The following is a 16,165-nucleotide window of genomic DNA, read 5'->3' as shown; positions in this document are numbered from 1 at the left end:
ACTTTGTAGACCAGGCTAGCCTCGAACTCAGAAATCCGCCTGCCTCTGCCTCCCGAGTGCTGGGATTAAAGGCATGCGCCACCACGCCCGGCTAAGAGTGTCATTCTTAATGTTGAGTATATAGAACTCCAGTTTCAGTTCTCTCAATGGCTGTGTGACCTCTGTGTCTTCTGGTCCATAAAATTGGACAAATGATTTGTTAAAATGATTGCCATCCAGTGAGATAGAGTGAGAGTTAAGTGGGAGGATGGGGACTTGGCACATTAGCCTAGTAGAGCCTCACTCAGTGGTAGCAGGGTACTCTTTTTTTGTTTGGATGTTTATATTGTGTCTCACTGGGGGAGGATCCATGGGCCCTTCCATGCCAGGCAGATGCTTTCCCACTGAACCACAGCCTCAGACCCTAAAGTGTTCTTACCTTCCTGAGTTTGGTTCTTTATAAATGAATGCATTTTCTAGTAAGAATGTCTAGTGTGTCTGTCTGCCTAGGGAGACTAGTCATGTGTCTTTAAATAAACTGACAGCTGACTCTCTGAGCCTGAGAAGCTACAGTAGGCCACGGGCTATCGGTGACCTCCTCACAGTGGCTTAGTGGTGTTGATGCCACCCAGGTACACAGCCTCTGCTCTGGCTTACGGATGTTTTCTTCATATCCCAACACGTTATGTGTAGCACAACTTTCTTTTTGAATTGCCAAAGAGAGAAAGAGTCCGTTGTTTTCTACCTTAAGTATAAGATCTGCACTATATGTAAGAGTTAGGACAAGATTTTTGATTTTTAGAGTTTCTCTGTGTAATACCCCTGGCTGTCCTGGACTTGAATGTAGACCAGGTTTGCTTCAAATTCACAGGGATCCACCTGGTTGTAGTCATTTTTAGTCTTGTATAAAACTTGTAAAGATGGACAGATGAGTTCTGTTGTCTTGTCTCTGGAAGGATTCAGTTTTGAAGGGCCACTTTTTGCCCTATCACCACAGACTTGGGAGCAGAATGACAGTGAATGGTCAGAGTGGCCTGTGCAAATGCTGTCTGTTCGTTCTGTGCTCAGGAACTTTGCTAAGAGAGCATGTGGGTGGATGAGGGAGACCTGGTGGTAGAGCTCAGTGGTAGACAAGTTGCCTATCAGGTACAGGGCCCTGGGCTTAGTGTGGAAAAAGAACTAGAAGGGACATCTGTTGTAATCAGTCCGGGTGGCCTGCTGGACACAAGAAATTTGACTCTTGGCCCACCTAGTGACAGGGCCCCTCCTGGCCGAGTTAATAGCCAGCTCAAGTTGCTCAGTCAGCTTGTGGCCCAGTGCAGAGTACGCTCAGGGAGCAAGCTGCGGCTCAGGACCCAGTCTGTTCTGTGGACCACCTCACATCCTTATGTGGCTGTCAGTGTGCTGCTATGTTCTGTCCCTTCTTCCCCTCATACTGACTGCTCTCTGATGAAAGTATTTCTTTTTTTTTTTTTTAGATTTATTTATTTATTATATGTAAGTACACTGTAGCTGTCTTCAGACACTCCAGAAGAGGGCATCAGATCTTGTTATGGATGGTTGTGAGCCACCATGTGGTTGCTGGGATTTGAACTCCAGACCTTTGGAAGAGCAGTCGGGTGCTCTTACCCACTGAGCCATCTCACCAGCCCGAAAGTATTTCTGTTAATACTACTTAGCGCACATGTTTTCTTTCCTATTTATATTTCACAAGCAGGAGAGCAGTAAGCCTTCGAGGATGAAGAGAAAGGCCTGTGAGCATGCATACCCCGTGCCAGTCAGCTGCCTCGGCTGGGGGATGGTTGTTTTACAGTTGAAAACATGATTATCTTTTATCTTGAATTTGTTTATTATCGTTTGTCAGATGATTTGTTTGTTTGTTTGTTTAGAACTTGATCCTTGAGTATAACTGTGGCCAGCCTGGTACTGGAGATGGGTTTTCTGCCTTGGCCTCCCAGTATTGTATGTTCCTTCATGACTTGCTCACCTCGTGGTGAACATACCCAGAACATGTCATTCCTCTTTCCCTGGTTGCTCAGAATGAAAGCTAAGTAGGATTCCCTACTGTATGATCCCACCCACCCTTTACCTGAGCAGACTTCTGGGCATTCCTTATATAGAACAGGCCTTGTCCTAATCCTCTGTGATGGACGATTGAACCGAATGTTGCTTCCATACAGCCTACATTTCATTTGAGCAGACAGACTAAGGAGCCGATCAATATGTAGCATAGTAGACGAGGAAAGTATAGTTTGCTTTAAAGTACATTGTGTTGTTAGGGATGGAACCTGGTCCTTGGGTGTAAGAGAAATGCTGTGTTGTTGAGCTACGCCCACAGCCCATATCCAGGGTACACTTTACATGTGGGCTTTTGGGAAGAGCACTGAAGGGTAATACTTGACTAGAGAAACAGAGTGAAAGGAGAAAGAAAGAAACCACCTGAGAGGATGTGTATCTCATTGGGACAACAGAAGGGTGAGGTCAGAAGCAGCCAGATCCTTTGGGCCTAGTGTAACGGTCCGAAAATCACTGAAGGAAGACCCCAGACTCAGATAGTATGCAAAGACAAAGAGCCTTTATTCTACAGAAACAACCAGCATTCGGGGGTCGACCTTCCTTTGAAGTGGCAACTCCAGACAAAGGCCCATAGGCTTTCTTATAGGGAATGGGGCTGGGATGGGCATGGGGGTACAGTGGTTACTCTCTACAGGGATTATGTAATCTAAAATTTAATTGGTGGGTGCTAGGGGGTCAGAGGTAGTCAGTGGTCTGCACTCCTATGTCATGAATGTTTAACCATAGGATCAAATAGGGCTGCCCAGCACAGATGGCCCATTCTGGAGTAGATATTTCCCTATTTTTGTGGTTATTTCCAGGCTGTTCTTTGAGAGGGGGTTTTATGATCTTGTTCTATATTTTATGGTCTGTTCCTGGAACTGGTGCCTTACAGCCTTTCCTTAAATGAAGACACGTGGGGTTTTTGTTGTCCTTCACAGTAGGAGACAGGCAGGACTTTCGATTTCCTTCTCGGCATGATGGGAACCCATGAAAAGGTCTTGGCGGGAAATATGATGAAGAGGAAAAGTATTTCCATGTTGCTTCTCTGTACTTGACACCTCTGAATCTTCTTCCTTTGCAGATTGTCTATGCAGAAAGACCTCTCACTGACAACCACAGGTCACTGGCTTCTTATGGTTTAAAAGATGGTGATGTTGTAATTCTACGACAGAAGGAGAATGCGGACCCTCGCCCTGCAGTGCAGTTCTCAAGTAAGAGCAATACCACATCTTTCTAATACTAACATCAGTAGGTAGAGCAGAGGGGTTCTATGTGTTAGAATCAGACCAACAGTGTAGACCTGATTGCCGGTGTGTAATCTTGGGCAACACTCAGTCATTTAGAAGTCATTGGACTTCTAAATCAATCTCTTCTGTAGTAAAGTAGGTGTCGTGATTAACTTAGAGCTGGCACATTGTAAGCCCTGGTCGAGATTAGCCTGTGCTGTCCTTAGTGATGGTTCCATGAGAACGCTTGTCCCTAGGAAGCTCTTAGAGGCTTGGGTTAGCCTGTGCTTCCTGACTGATGTACTACAGTGTATCTGGTCATCAGCCACTTGAGCCCATATTTTACTGGTCTCCTTACTTGGCTGTGGGGGATGTGATTCATTCCTCTTTACTTTATCAAGATGAAGCTCAAGTTTAAGTGATGTCATCAGCTGTGCAACTAGTAAGTAAAAACAGCAATTGAAACGGTGCTTTCTGTTATTCCTCTTTTCTAAGCTAGTGTCTTTCTTCCTTTCTTCCTTTTTTTTTCCTTTTTTCCTTTCTTCCTTTCATGTGTGTGAGTACACTGTAGCTGTCTTCAGACACACCAGAAGAGGGCGTCAGATCCCATTACAGATGGTTGTGAGCCACCATGTGGTTGCTTGGAATTGAACTTAGGTGTTCTTAACCACGGAGCCATCTCTCCAGCCCTCTTTCTGTTATTTTAGACTTTGCACCATCTTTGGGCCCCTCCCTGATACTTTTAATCTTGGGTGTACCATTCAGATTGGGGGATTTTCTTCCCTTTGTAAAGATTTTTAAAAATCATATATTCTTACAATTTGCTTATTTATTTATATCCTAATTGGTGCTTCCCCTCCTTGCCTTTTCAGTCTCCCCGTTCCTCCCTCCCTTTCTCCTCAGAGAAGAGGAGGCCTCCCATGGATACCCACCTGCTTCAGCATGTTGAGTGGTAGTGGGACTAGGTGCGCCTTCTTCTATAGAGGCTGGACAAGGGGAAAGAGGCTCAGAGACAGACCCTGTACCTGCTGTTCAGGGTCCCCACCTGCACATCTCTTGTGTATGTGTACTGTTGGGGTTTTTTGTTTTGATTTGTTGTCTTTTACTTATTTACTTGGAGGTTTTTTTAATGATATATTTTTGTATGGATGGATATTTTGCCTCTTTTTATGTATACTATGCGCATGCGGTTTCTGTGGAGGCCAGAAGGGGTGTCAGACGGTCTTCTAGAACTAGAGTTTATTAATTTTTTTAAAGATTTATTTATTATTTATATGTAAGTGTACTGTAGCTGTCTTCAGACACACCAGTAGAGGGCGTCAGATGTCATTAGAGATGGTTGTGAGCCACTATGTGGTTGCTGGGATTTGAACTCAGGACCTTCATAAGAACAGTCAGTGTTTTTAACTGCTGAGCCATCTCTCCAGCCCCCTAGTTTATTCTTTTTAATTTGTGTGTGTGTCTGTGTCTGTCGGCTTGTCTATAGGTTTGTCCCCTTTTTTATGCCTCGAGACAGGGTTTCTCTGTTTAGCCCTGGCTGTCCTGGAACTCACTCTGTAGACCAGGCGGGCCTCAAACTCAGAACTCCGCCTGCCTCTGCCTCTGCCTCCCAAGTGCTGGGATTACAGGCGTGCGCCACCACTGCCTGGCTCTGTAGGTTTGTAAACATGAGTGCAGGTACCCACAGATATCAGAGGTATCAGAGTCCCATAGAATTGGAATTATATATTATGAGCTTATGTGTACTAGGAAGCATCAGGAATCATTCTTAACCTCTGAGCTATTGCTCCAGACCCCCTGTTTGGTTTGGTTTGGTTTTAAAGACAGGTTTCCATAAGCCAATGTGGCCTCGGAGCTTCCTATATGACCTAAGATAGCCTCATCGCCCTGGGGGCTAGAATTACAGGCATGCACCCACACACCAGCCAGCCATGGTGTTCACAGTCTAGGACCTACATTTAGATTTAGGAGGTTTCTGTGTCTCTAAAATATGCAGGACTGTGTGGGAGTGGCACATATGTGCTAGATCCTGAGATGGCCTATAGCATCCTTTACTCCCTCTTAAAGGAGCTCCTGACTCAGTTTCTAAGCCCTGCTGTGGAACTACATGAGGAAATACCTGCACCACCACCACCACCACCACCACCACCCCCCGCTTCTCCTGCCATATTACTGTAAAATTTTTCAAATAGTATTTAGGTCTCCTGCTTTTAAAGATTATAGTACTAGGCTGACAGGTGTGTTAGGCGATCCATACTGTAGCCTGGGGCACAGTGCTTCCATTCAGACAGTACAACCATCCCCAGGCACTCACTGTATTCAGTCTGGATTTTGATCCATCCCTTGGGCTTCTGCTTTAGAAAGAGTAGCCATTTGAGTTTGCCAAAACCAAATGTTCCTGTGTACTTAGTGAGGAGGTGCTTGAGAGTCTATGTGATAGCTTTTTTTTGCTTGTATCTTGGTTTCTGTTTGGTTTTAGTTGGTTTTGTTTGCTTGTTTTTGTTTTTTCGAGACAGGGTTTCTCTGTATAGCTCTGGTTGTCCTGGAACTCACTCTGTAGACCAGGCTGGCCTCAAACTCAGAAATCCGCCTGCCTCTGCCTCCAGAGTGCTGGGATTAAAGGTGTGCGCCACCACGCTTGGCTTGGTTTTAGTTTTGTTTCTGTATGGACAACATGGCCAGTGTTTGCTGTGACGGGGGGATTTATGTGGAGATTTGGTTTATTAAGTGGGTAAGTTTTGCAGAATTACTCTGAGGTGAGTGGCTGTGGAGATGGGTGTTGGGTAGAGTGAGTTTCCCCACCTGCAGAGACTGCTTTTGGCAGTTGGTAGAGAAAGCAGCTCCTCGGGGAGCTTGCCGTTCACTCCTTTCCATTGTTCGGCTGTTTTGTCCTGTAAGGCTGTTCTCTACACAAGCATACTGCCTGCTAGCTGGCATCTGACTTAAGATCGTTACTAGTTCAACCTACATATGAGGCTGAAACCTTATACACGTATTTCAGAATTCCCTGTTTGTCGTTGAGACAAAGGACTTCAGGATGAGGTTGTCCCAGACTCAGGACAGGGTTGATTGTTAAATAAGTTTTAGTGATGAAAATATTGTGGACTTTTTTTAGGGTCATTGTCTCATTCTGGCTCTAGTTTATTTTGGCTTGGCTTGTTTGGAGACAGGCTTTTCTCAAACTCCAGTCCTCTCGTCTCAGTTATAGGCATAAGCCACCATACCTATGAAACATATTTATGGAGATCTGTTATTGAAGCCACACACCACACAGTTCACCCATATAAAGGACAAGACTCAGTGGCTGTTGCGCAGCTGCCGTCTCTGGTCCATCCACATCATGTACCCCAATAGTCGTCCACTGGCTTCCTTACACCCAGCAAGTTTGCTCTGTCTTTATGTTCTGGGCATTTCATGGCAGTGGACTCATGCATTGTGTGGGCTCCTGAGTGAAGACTAAGGTTCTAGAATAGTCTAAAAAAAAATTCCTACTCTTCAGTTCTTCGGTCCTATAAAACAATTGTTCCACGACCATGTGAGTCTGGGATGCACAGATGAGCTATAAATTTAAAGAGGTATGAAGACCCTCCTCAGACGTCCACACACAATGCTTAGTTATGTAGAATTTGACATGAAGTGTTTTTGCCGTTCACTGATCCCAAGGATTAGGACTTTTCAAGCGAGCCTGGCTAGTAATCCCAGATCTAGGTAATCTAGAATACATATGTATACCACATATGTGCCTGGTACCAGTGGAGTTCAGAGGAGTATATCAAAACCATTGGAACTAGAATTAGGAATGATTGTGAGCCACCATGTTGATGCTGGTAATAGTACACAGGTCCAAGAGCAAGTGCTCTTAACAACAACTGAGGCATCTCTCCAGCTGTAGGGTCTGTCTTAAGGATTAGGGCCTGTAAGATGCCTCAGAGGGTAAAGGTGCTTCCTGTGCAACCTCTCAACCTCTTCTCCAGACCTGCCTGCATCCCACTGTGCTCCCTGCCCTGATGATAACGGACTAAGCGTCTGACACTGTAAGCAAGCCTCGAATTAAATGTTTTCTTTGTTTGTTTTGTTTTTTGTTTTTTGAGACAGGGTTTCTCTGTATAGCCCTGGCTGTCCTGGAACTCACTTTGTAGACCAGGCTGGCCTCGAATTCAGAAATCCGCCTGCCTCTGCCTCCCGAGTGCTGGGATTAAAGGCCTGCGCCACCACGCCCGGCTGCCATGAACTTCTAATCCTTTTGTCTCCGTGTCCTGAGATACATGTGCACCTTGTGTGTGTGCCTGATGCTCTTGGAGGTCAGAAGAGGGTATGGGATGATCTTAGAACTGATGTTACAGGTTGTTTTGAGCTGCTGTGTGGGTGCTGGGAACTGAGTTCTAGTCCTCTGCAAGAACAGCCAGTGTCTCAACCTCTGAGCTGTCTCTCCAGTGTACCACTCCCCTCTCATATCCTTTCCTACCAATTTCTTCTTGGTGCTCGGACTCGGAGGAGGAGCAAGGGAACAGCATAGTGACTGCTTGCTCTCCTGTCCCTGTGACACATGAGGGTGTGCTTTGTTTCTTTGCACACTTGTGTTTATGGCATACATCATTTGGATAAACTTGATTGATTGATCTCAACAGACTTACCCCGGATTGACTTCAGTAGCATAGCTGTGCCTGGCACATCAAACCCCCAACAGCGTCAGCTGCCCAGAACACAGGCTCCGCACTCATCTCCTGGGGAAATAGCATCGTCTCCTCAAGGCTTAGACAACCCAGCCCTGCTCCGAGACATGCTGCTGGCCAACCCGCATGAGCTGTCCTTGCTGAAGGAGCGTAATCCACCCTTGGCAGAAGCTCTGCTCAGTGGAGATCTTGGTAAGCTCACCCATGTGCAGGTGTGTCAGGGTGGCCTGAGGGGATGTAGTTGCATCAGAGCGAATGGGCAAGACCTAGGCAGCTGTCCCAGGCCATTGGCTCTCTGGTGATTCTTGGATGCCACTTGATTTTCTGTGTGTCTGAACGTGTGGCCACAGCTTACATAGAGAGGTCAGAGGACAGTCTTGGGGTCTGTCCTTATTTCCCACCTTGTGTTTTAGGGCAGCATCTCTGTGTTTGTCAGTGTCCTACATATACCAGGCTAGCTGCTATATTCTAGGGGCTCTTTCACCATTGGAGCACTGGCATACACTGTGTGACTGTCCCAGCTTTTACATGGATTCTGGGCGTCTGAACTTGTGAATCTTTTTTAAAAAAAAACAACAAGGCTATTTTCCCTTCATTTAAAGATTTATTTATTTATTATATGTAAGTACACTGTAGCTGTCTTCAGACACTCCAGAAGAGGGAGTCAGATCTTGTTACGGATGGTTATGAGCCACCATGTGGTTGCTGGGATTTGAACTCCGGACCTTTGGAAGAGCAGTTGGATGCTCTCACCCACTGAGCCGTCTCACCAGCCGGTGAATCTTTTATAGTAGGCTGCACAGCACACACCACAGCCATAGTAGAAGGCAACTCTCAAGAGCTGGTTCTCTCCTGTCCCCTTCTGAAAGCAAGAGTGAATTCAGATAATCAGACTGATTTACAAGTCCCTCTACCTCCTGAGTGCTGGCATTAAAGGCATGTATCACCAAGTCTGGCTTGTTTTGGGTCTTTTTAAAGTGGGAGTTGCATGTATAGACCATGTGGCAACCTCAGGTATCACTCTAAAGAATGTCATCCACCTCATATTAGTTGGTGTCTCTCCCTGAGGGGTTCAGCAGTTAGGGTAGGCTAGCTGGCCAGTAGGCCCCAGAAAGCCTCTCTGTCTCCTAGGCACTGTAATACAAGAAAGTGTACACTGTCATTTCCAGCAGGCTTATGTGGGTTCTGGGTTTCAAACTTTGGTCTTCATGCTTGCAAGTTAAGCACATTGCCCATTGAAGCCATCTCAGCAGAAAGTTGACTGTTCCTTGCAGTCAGTGGTCTGCATCCTCATTTTCAGACTGTGTGTCTGGGATCATGGAGCCCACTCGTGTCAGGGTTTCTTTCAGTTCACCGTCTAGGTACATGGTATTGGGAAGATTTAGTCCATGGGACATTGCCTTGCTTTCCCACAATCAATATTAAAGCCCCAGACAGCTCAAACTGAACAGAGCTTCCTGCCTCCACATTCTAAGTTTTTTTTTTTTTTTTAAATTAGATATTTTCTTTATTTACATTTCAAATGCTATCCCGGAAGTCCCCTATACCCTCTCCCCACCCCTGCTTCCCTACCCACCCACTCCCACTTCTTGGCCCTGGCCTTCCCCTGTACTGGGTCATATAAAGTTTGCAAGACCAAGGGGCCTCTCTTCCCAGTGATGGCTGAATAGGCCATCTTCTGCTACATACACAGCTAGAGACACGAGCTCCACTTCTAAGTTTTAAAGTTGTGCACAATGATGTCCAGCTCCTAGTTTGTACACATCTACATACTGGCTTTTGTTGTAGTTACACCCTATAGTACTAGCACACCATGCTCTCTATTACCTTTCCTGCACATTTTCCATCGAGACCATGAAATTGTGGTAGACTGTGATTTATTCTTAATCTGGCTTAAGGCAGACTGTAAAACAAAGGGAGTGAGCCCAGGTGAGAAAGGGATGGCACAGAGCTCTGCATTGTTCCCAGTGGCAGGATAATGAATGCCATAGAGGAGCAGAGAAGAGGAGGCATCTCTGCTATACATGGCCTTGCCACACTTGGCCACATGGGGAAGCTGTTGACTGAGTAGAAACAACGTAATGGGAATTGTAGTAATAATAAAGAGGGACAATAAGAGTAGCGGAGGTGGCTGATCTGGTGAGAATGAGCAAGCAGATTAGAAGCCAAGTCTGACAATCCAGGGTCAGCCCTTGGAACCCCATAGAGTAGGAGGGAGCTAATTTCCACAGATTACCTCTTCTCACCACCACTTGCCGGCTGAGGCTGCACAAACATACACATGGCTCCATACACACACATGTATGAGGATAGAATTGCCAAGTTCACTGTTGCGATACACCCCACTTAATCCTAGAGCTAAGGAAGCTGGAGCAGAAGTCTGAGGTCAGAATGGTAAGTAATGGCCACATATTCTTGTCTCCTGACTTTTAAGCTAAGGAGTACAAGGCAGTGGCTGGGAAGAGCTTGTTCATGTATACATCTAAAATAAAAGGGTTTTGTTGTTTTTTGAGATAGGGTCTCTCTGTGTAGCCCTAGCTGTCTTGGAACTTGCTCTAGACCAGTTAGCCATGAACTCAGATTTGTCTGCCTTTGCATCCCAAGTGCTGGGATTAAAGTCAGGTGCCATCACTGCTCAGCTGGGGGGGAAAAAAAAAAGCTTTTTTAAAATTATGGATTAAAAAAAAAAGAGTGTAGAGCTAAATATGTCCCCTCCCCCATTTTTGTAGAGAAATTCTCTCGGGTCTTGGTGGAGCAGCAGCAGGACCGAGCCCGGAGAGAACAAGAACGGATTCGTCTGTTTTCTGCTGACCCCTTTGATCTCGAAGCTCAGGCAAAGATAGAAGAAGATATAAGGTAAGATCCATTGATCTAATGAGCAAGCTCACAGCTTCCAGAGAGTAACCTTCAGGTGACTCTGCTTCATTGTCCCCTCCTTATGATCCAGAACTTCAAAAATACTTAATGGCTTCCTACTCTTGGGTTTTGTGAACTCTACTGATTAGCAGACAAAACAGCTTGTCCTAGGCTGATGGAGGAGAAACCCCATCTGCTGAAATCAGTAGACTGGCTATGACAGCTGATTTCAGTCCTGATTAAACCAGAGCTTGAAGGTGATTGGATCAGAGAGCTCTGCACAAGTGGCGGCTGGGAGTCCAGAGTCTGTCTTCTTTCTGCTCTCCTTTGCTGTCTCAGTTGGTGGATAAGCTCTTTAATTGGCCCAGTTCCAACTCCGAGCCTCTGATGCAGTGGTTCTGTGCTGGGGCTGTATTAAAAGCATGCAGTACGCTTTTAAAATTGCAGATGCCTGAGTCTTCTCTGGTCTGTGAGTCAGGATCTTCCAGAGTGGAGCCCAGGCAAGCACAGTGGTGCTGACAGAGTGCTGGCCCATCACTAGTCATAAGCAAGACACTGTCTGAATAAAATGTTATCTGCTCCCCAACCCCAAGTCAGGTTTAAATGCTGATGGTAAAAACCCTGTAAATAAAAGGAGCAATTCTTACATTCTGCCAGGTGGGGTGGGAGCTTTATCTGTAGTCACCTAGTTTGCTTGCTTTATTATAGTCACTGGCTCTCCCCACTCTTTGGCTTCCGTTGGGAACCTTGTCATTCATGCTTGCTAGACTAGTTTTTTATTACCAGGCTGCATCTCTGGCCCTCTGACTATACTCAAAATTGAAGAAATACAAATTGTATTCTAGAATTAATTGAAAGCCCTAAGCTATTTGCTCATGTCTGTGGTGTTTCCCCCACTCGCTTACATAGTTAGGCAAGTGTTCTGTCACTGTTTCACATTTTTTTTTTTTTTTAAAGATTTATTTATTTTTTATAAGTAAGCACACTGTAGCTGTCTTCAGACACTCCAGAATAGGGAGTCAGATCTTGCTAAGGATGGTTGTGAGCCACCATGTGGTTGCTGGGATTTGAACTCTGCACCTTTGGAAGAGCAGTCGGGTGCTCTTACCCACTGAGCCATCTCACCAGCCCCACTGTTTCACATTTTATTTTGAGACAGGATCTTCACTAAGTTGCCAAGCTGGCCTTGAACTGTTTCCTGCTTTGGCCTCCACACTAGCTGGGACTGCAGGTTCTAATCAGAGATTTTTGACTGTCTGTGCACATAACTAGCTGAGTCTACCCAGAGACCAGTTTGTTCTTACTGTGTCACATTGCAGCTGTAAGGGAGCCTGCCATTGACTGGAGCATGGTTGCATTCATCCTGGGAAAAGGGGTGGGAAGGCATCATAGACGAACTGTGGAAGTGGAGTGTAGCATATCCAAGCAGGTCCTTTCCTACAAGGGTGCCGTAAAGGAAACTGGGAGATGTGAGGAAAGCAGATTGCTCCATACCCCAAGCTGACCGGATACTGCTGTGTATCTGGGGATGCCCTGAAGCCCTATTTGGTTGGTTGGCTGACTCATTGGATTTATTGTTCTTTGAGATGGGGTCTCACTGTGTGCCACCATGCATGCTAAATATTTATTTTAATTTTATTGGTGTGTGTATGTAAGTGTGAGTGTGAGACAGACAGACAGACATGAGTGTTGGTAGCCTGTTGTATTATCTGGCGCTGGAATCACAGGCAGCTGTGAACTGCCTAATGTGGATGCTGGGCAAACTCAGGTTCTCTGGGAAGCAGTAACTACCAAGACCACCAAGTCATCTTTCCAACCCAAGGAATGTGGTCAGATATATCTAGAATTAAAACATTTTTATCACATTTATTTGTTTTTGTGTGTGTGTGCGCGCGCGCGCACACGCGCATGACATATGTGTGACAGAAGACAACTTGTTGGAATTAGATCTCTCCTTTTTCCTTGTGGAACCTGGGGACAGAACAACCTTTTCACAGGGGTCACATACTTCCATTATGATTTATTATGGTAGCAAAATTGCACTTATGAAATATCAACAAAATAATTTTACGATTGAGGGTCACCACACATGAGGAGCTTCATTAGGAAGATTGAAACCATTCTCTTAAACTCTATCCAGCTGCCTCTGCCTCATAAGGTTGGGATTATGAAGGTCACCATCCAGCAATACATTGTTTAAAAGAAAATATTAGCTGTGAGTTCTGGCACATTCCTTTAATTCTAGAACTCAGAAGGTAGACTAACATGCTAACATGCATTCAGAGCAAGTTCCAGGACAGCCAGAGCTACAGAGAAACCCTGTTTCAAAAACAAATCCAAACCAAAACAACAACAGTAATAAAATCCAAAAACAAAGGAGCATTCTTGCAGGGTGTAGTGGCATATATTATATAATCCCAACACTGAAGAGGCTGAGATGAGAGGATCACAAGTTCAAGTACAGCCTGGGCTGTATACTAAGGACCTGTCTAAAGTAGTATTCATGAAATTTCAATATTTGGTGCGATACAAAGGGCTATGGCCTTGCTTTCTAGGAGTTTTTCCATCTTGAGCTTTAAAAGAAGAATAATTTAATAATTTTTGAGGATGATTGTTGTGCTGTCTTAGGTCGTCTCCAGACCTGTGTCCATTGTCCACTGTCACCTATTCACTTCTGGGGGAACGCAGAGTCAATCTCCATTCTGTGACTGCTGTTCCGGTCAGGGAACCCATTTACAAATATGGGGGAACGCAGAATCGATTTCCATTCTGTGACTCTGCTGTTCCAGTCAGAGAACCATTTACAAATGTGCTCGTGGTGGTTTTTCCTGGGGACCGATGGGGCTTTCAGTGTCATGCTCTGGCTTGTCACAGGCAGCAGAACATCGAGGAGAACATGACGATAGCTATGGAGGAGGCCCCGGAGAGCTTCGGCCAGGTCGCCATGCTGTACATCAACTGCAGAGTGAACGGGCATCCTGTGAAAGCCTTTGTCGACTCAGGTGACCGACAGCGGGGGCGGGGGGCCCCATGAGGTAGACAGACACTGAGGTTTTCAGTCTGGTAACAGAGTCCTTTGCCCAGTCATTTCTTACCAGGGTTTGTATTTGAGTATCTCCGTCTTCTGCTGTTACTGGTGGTCAGGGTGTTTCCATTCTTGGCCACTTAACCAAAGAACTGAAAATAGAAGCTTAAGGGGAGGGGAAAAAAAAAAAAAAGAAAATAGAAGCTTAAACAAAAGGAGACAATGTTGTGCTTGGGTTGGGTGGGAGTGAGTACTGCTCTTACAGAGGCATGGGTTCAGGGCCCAGCACCCATGCCACCAACTCCAGGGAATATGACACCCTCTTCTGGCCTCTGTGTGCACCTGTACTCCATTACACCCCCTCCCCTACATATACATGTAATTAAAAAGTAAGATATTTTAAAATAATAAAGTAAAAAGGTTAACAGTGAGCCAAATGAGGACTAGCTAGAATTCGGGCCCTCGCTGCTGTTGGAGGCTGCTTTCGGTGAGGCTCAAGAGAGGGTCGTTTGTAAGGGGGTGGTCTGAGTGGTCTTCTGTTTTGATCAATAAGGTTATTTTGGCTCACAACTGTCTGACTTTAACCTCAGGGGATTTGAAGCTCTCTTCTGGCACCAGGCTCACGTGTGCTGCACAGGCACACATGCAAGCAAAACATAACATTAGACAAGAAGGAAAGAGCAGGCAAGGGGGTTTGGTTTGCCACATGAGCTTCAGGTGGCTCATGTGCTCACTGGCATCTACTTTCAATGATAGCTCTACTTTTCTTCAAGTCATTTAACTATATATTCATTTATTTATTTGTTATGTTTTACAAGTATATCTATGCCTCAGAGGTCAGAAGAGGGTGTCAGAATCCCTGGAGCTGGAATTAATTACAGAGTAGTGAGCCACAGTGTGAGTTCTGGGAATCGTGCCTCTGTCCTGCTCAAGAGCAACAAGTGCTCTGAACTGCTGAGCCCTCTCTCCAGCCCCAGGTCTGCTTTCTGTTTTTTTTTTTTTTTGTTGTTTTTTTAAGGTTTACTTCTTGGGGCTGGCTCAGTGGTAGAGTGCATGCCTAGCAAGTGCAAAGCCCTGGGTTCAGTTCTCAGCTCTAAAGGAAAAAAAAAAAAAAGATGCAGAAATCAGCATCAGATCCCATTAGAGATGGTTGTGAGCCACCATGTAAGTGCTGGGAATTGAATTTAGGTCTTGGAAGTGCAGCCCATGCTTTTAAACACCAAGCCATCTCTCCAGTCCCCAATTCTGCTTCTTAAATCCTTCAGCGTCAGTGCTTTAAGGGACTGTGGTTGAGTGGCCATGCTCATGTGAGCAGCCTGGCTGGAATAGCTGGGTGTTGGGAACCTAACATCACAGTCTCAAGATACAAACTGACCGTGGACATGTGTTCACGTGAGTGAGTGTGGATGTACTGTAGAGATGTATCACACTTGAGCACATTTAGTCTCTGTCTTGAGACTATGACATCCTCAGAAGTAAACGTACCTGCCTAGAGATGGGTCGCTCAGTGGTTAGGAACACTCGCTGCTGTTCTAGAGAGCCAGAGTTGGGTTCAACACCCATGTTAAGCCACTCACAGCTGTCTGTAATTCTAGCTCCAGAGCGCCAATGTCCTTTTCTGGCTTCTTCAGACAACTGACTGTATTTCCCATGCATGCTACTCTCTTCAGACATACCAGAAGAGGATGTCAGATCCCATTACAGATGGTTGTGAGCCACCATGTGGTTGCTGGGAATTGAACTTAGGACCTCTGGAAGAGCGATCAGTGTTCTTAACCTCTGGCCCATCTCTCCAGCCCAAGTCTTCTTTTTTAAAAGTTGTTTATCTAGTGTTGTATATAACTTTGGGCTAAGTGCTTAAATGGTAAAGCTTCCTTTTGTGAGCTTCAGGATGTAAGTTTGAGAGACCAGACCGTCCTCACTGTGCGCCAGCACCATGCTAGGTGCTTAGTGCATCTTACTGTGCCATGCTTAACTTCAGATCGTCCCTTTGTGCCATGGTGTGTTCCTGTTTTGTGGTAAGGACATGAAGGCCTAGAGAAATCAAGTCTTTGTTGCAGGCCTAGCGTTGGTGAATGAAGAACCTCAGATTCAGCCTCAGCTGTGCTTGATGCCCAAGAATCCTTAGTCGCTGCACTTTGGGTGGGTGTGCTGGGTGTAGACATCACTGTCTTGGGGCTAGGCTACACATTTCCAGAAGTGACCACTAGACTGCTCCATGGGCAGATTATGTGGGGCTGTGAGCTAAGCCAGTGGTCAATTTGTGGAGACTTGGAGAACAGAATTGCCTTCCCAGTTTCCTAGACTCTTTCTGGGACTTTTGAATCTTAGTTTCCTCATACGAGTTT

General features: G+C 45.6%; 1 protein-coding gene across 2 annotated transcripts in view; it reads left to right on the top strand.

The window, feature by feature from the left end:
• LOC110322940 (protein DDI1 homolog 2) overlaps positions 1-16,165 on the top strand; it is a 39,918-nt gene that overhangs the window by 7,220 nt on the left and 16,533 nt on the right. For both annotated transcript variants that reach the window (XM_029539507.1, XM_021199903.1), the window contains exons 2-5: positions 3,119-3,248; positions 7,892-8,128; positions 10,666-10,792; positions 13,667-13,794. In XM_029539507.1, coding sequence (XP_029395367.1) covers positions 3,119-3,248; positions 7,892-8,128; positions 10,666-10,792; positions 13,667-13,794 — 622 coding nt within the window. The remainder of the gene's footprint in view (positions 1-3,118; positions 3,249-7,891; positions 8,129-10,665; positions 10,793-13,666; positions 13,795-16,165) is intronic.

Source organism: Mus pahari, chromosome 6 (genome assembly GCF_900095145.1).
Source record: "Mus pahari chromosome 6, PAHARI_EIJ_v1.1, whole genome shotgun sequence".
NCBI classification, from domain to species: Eukaryota; Metazoa; Chordata; class Mammalia; order Rodentia; family Muridae; genus Mus; species Mus pahari.
Note: the sequence above shows the minus strand (reverse complement) of the source record. Positions and strands in the feature narration are given on the sequence as shown.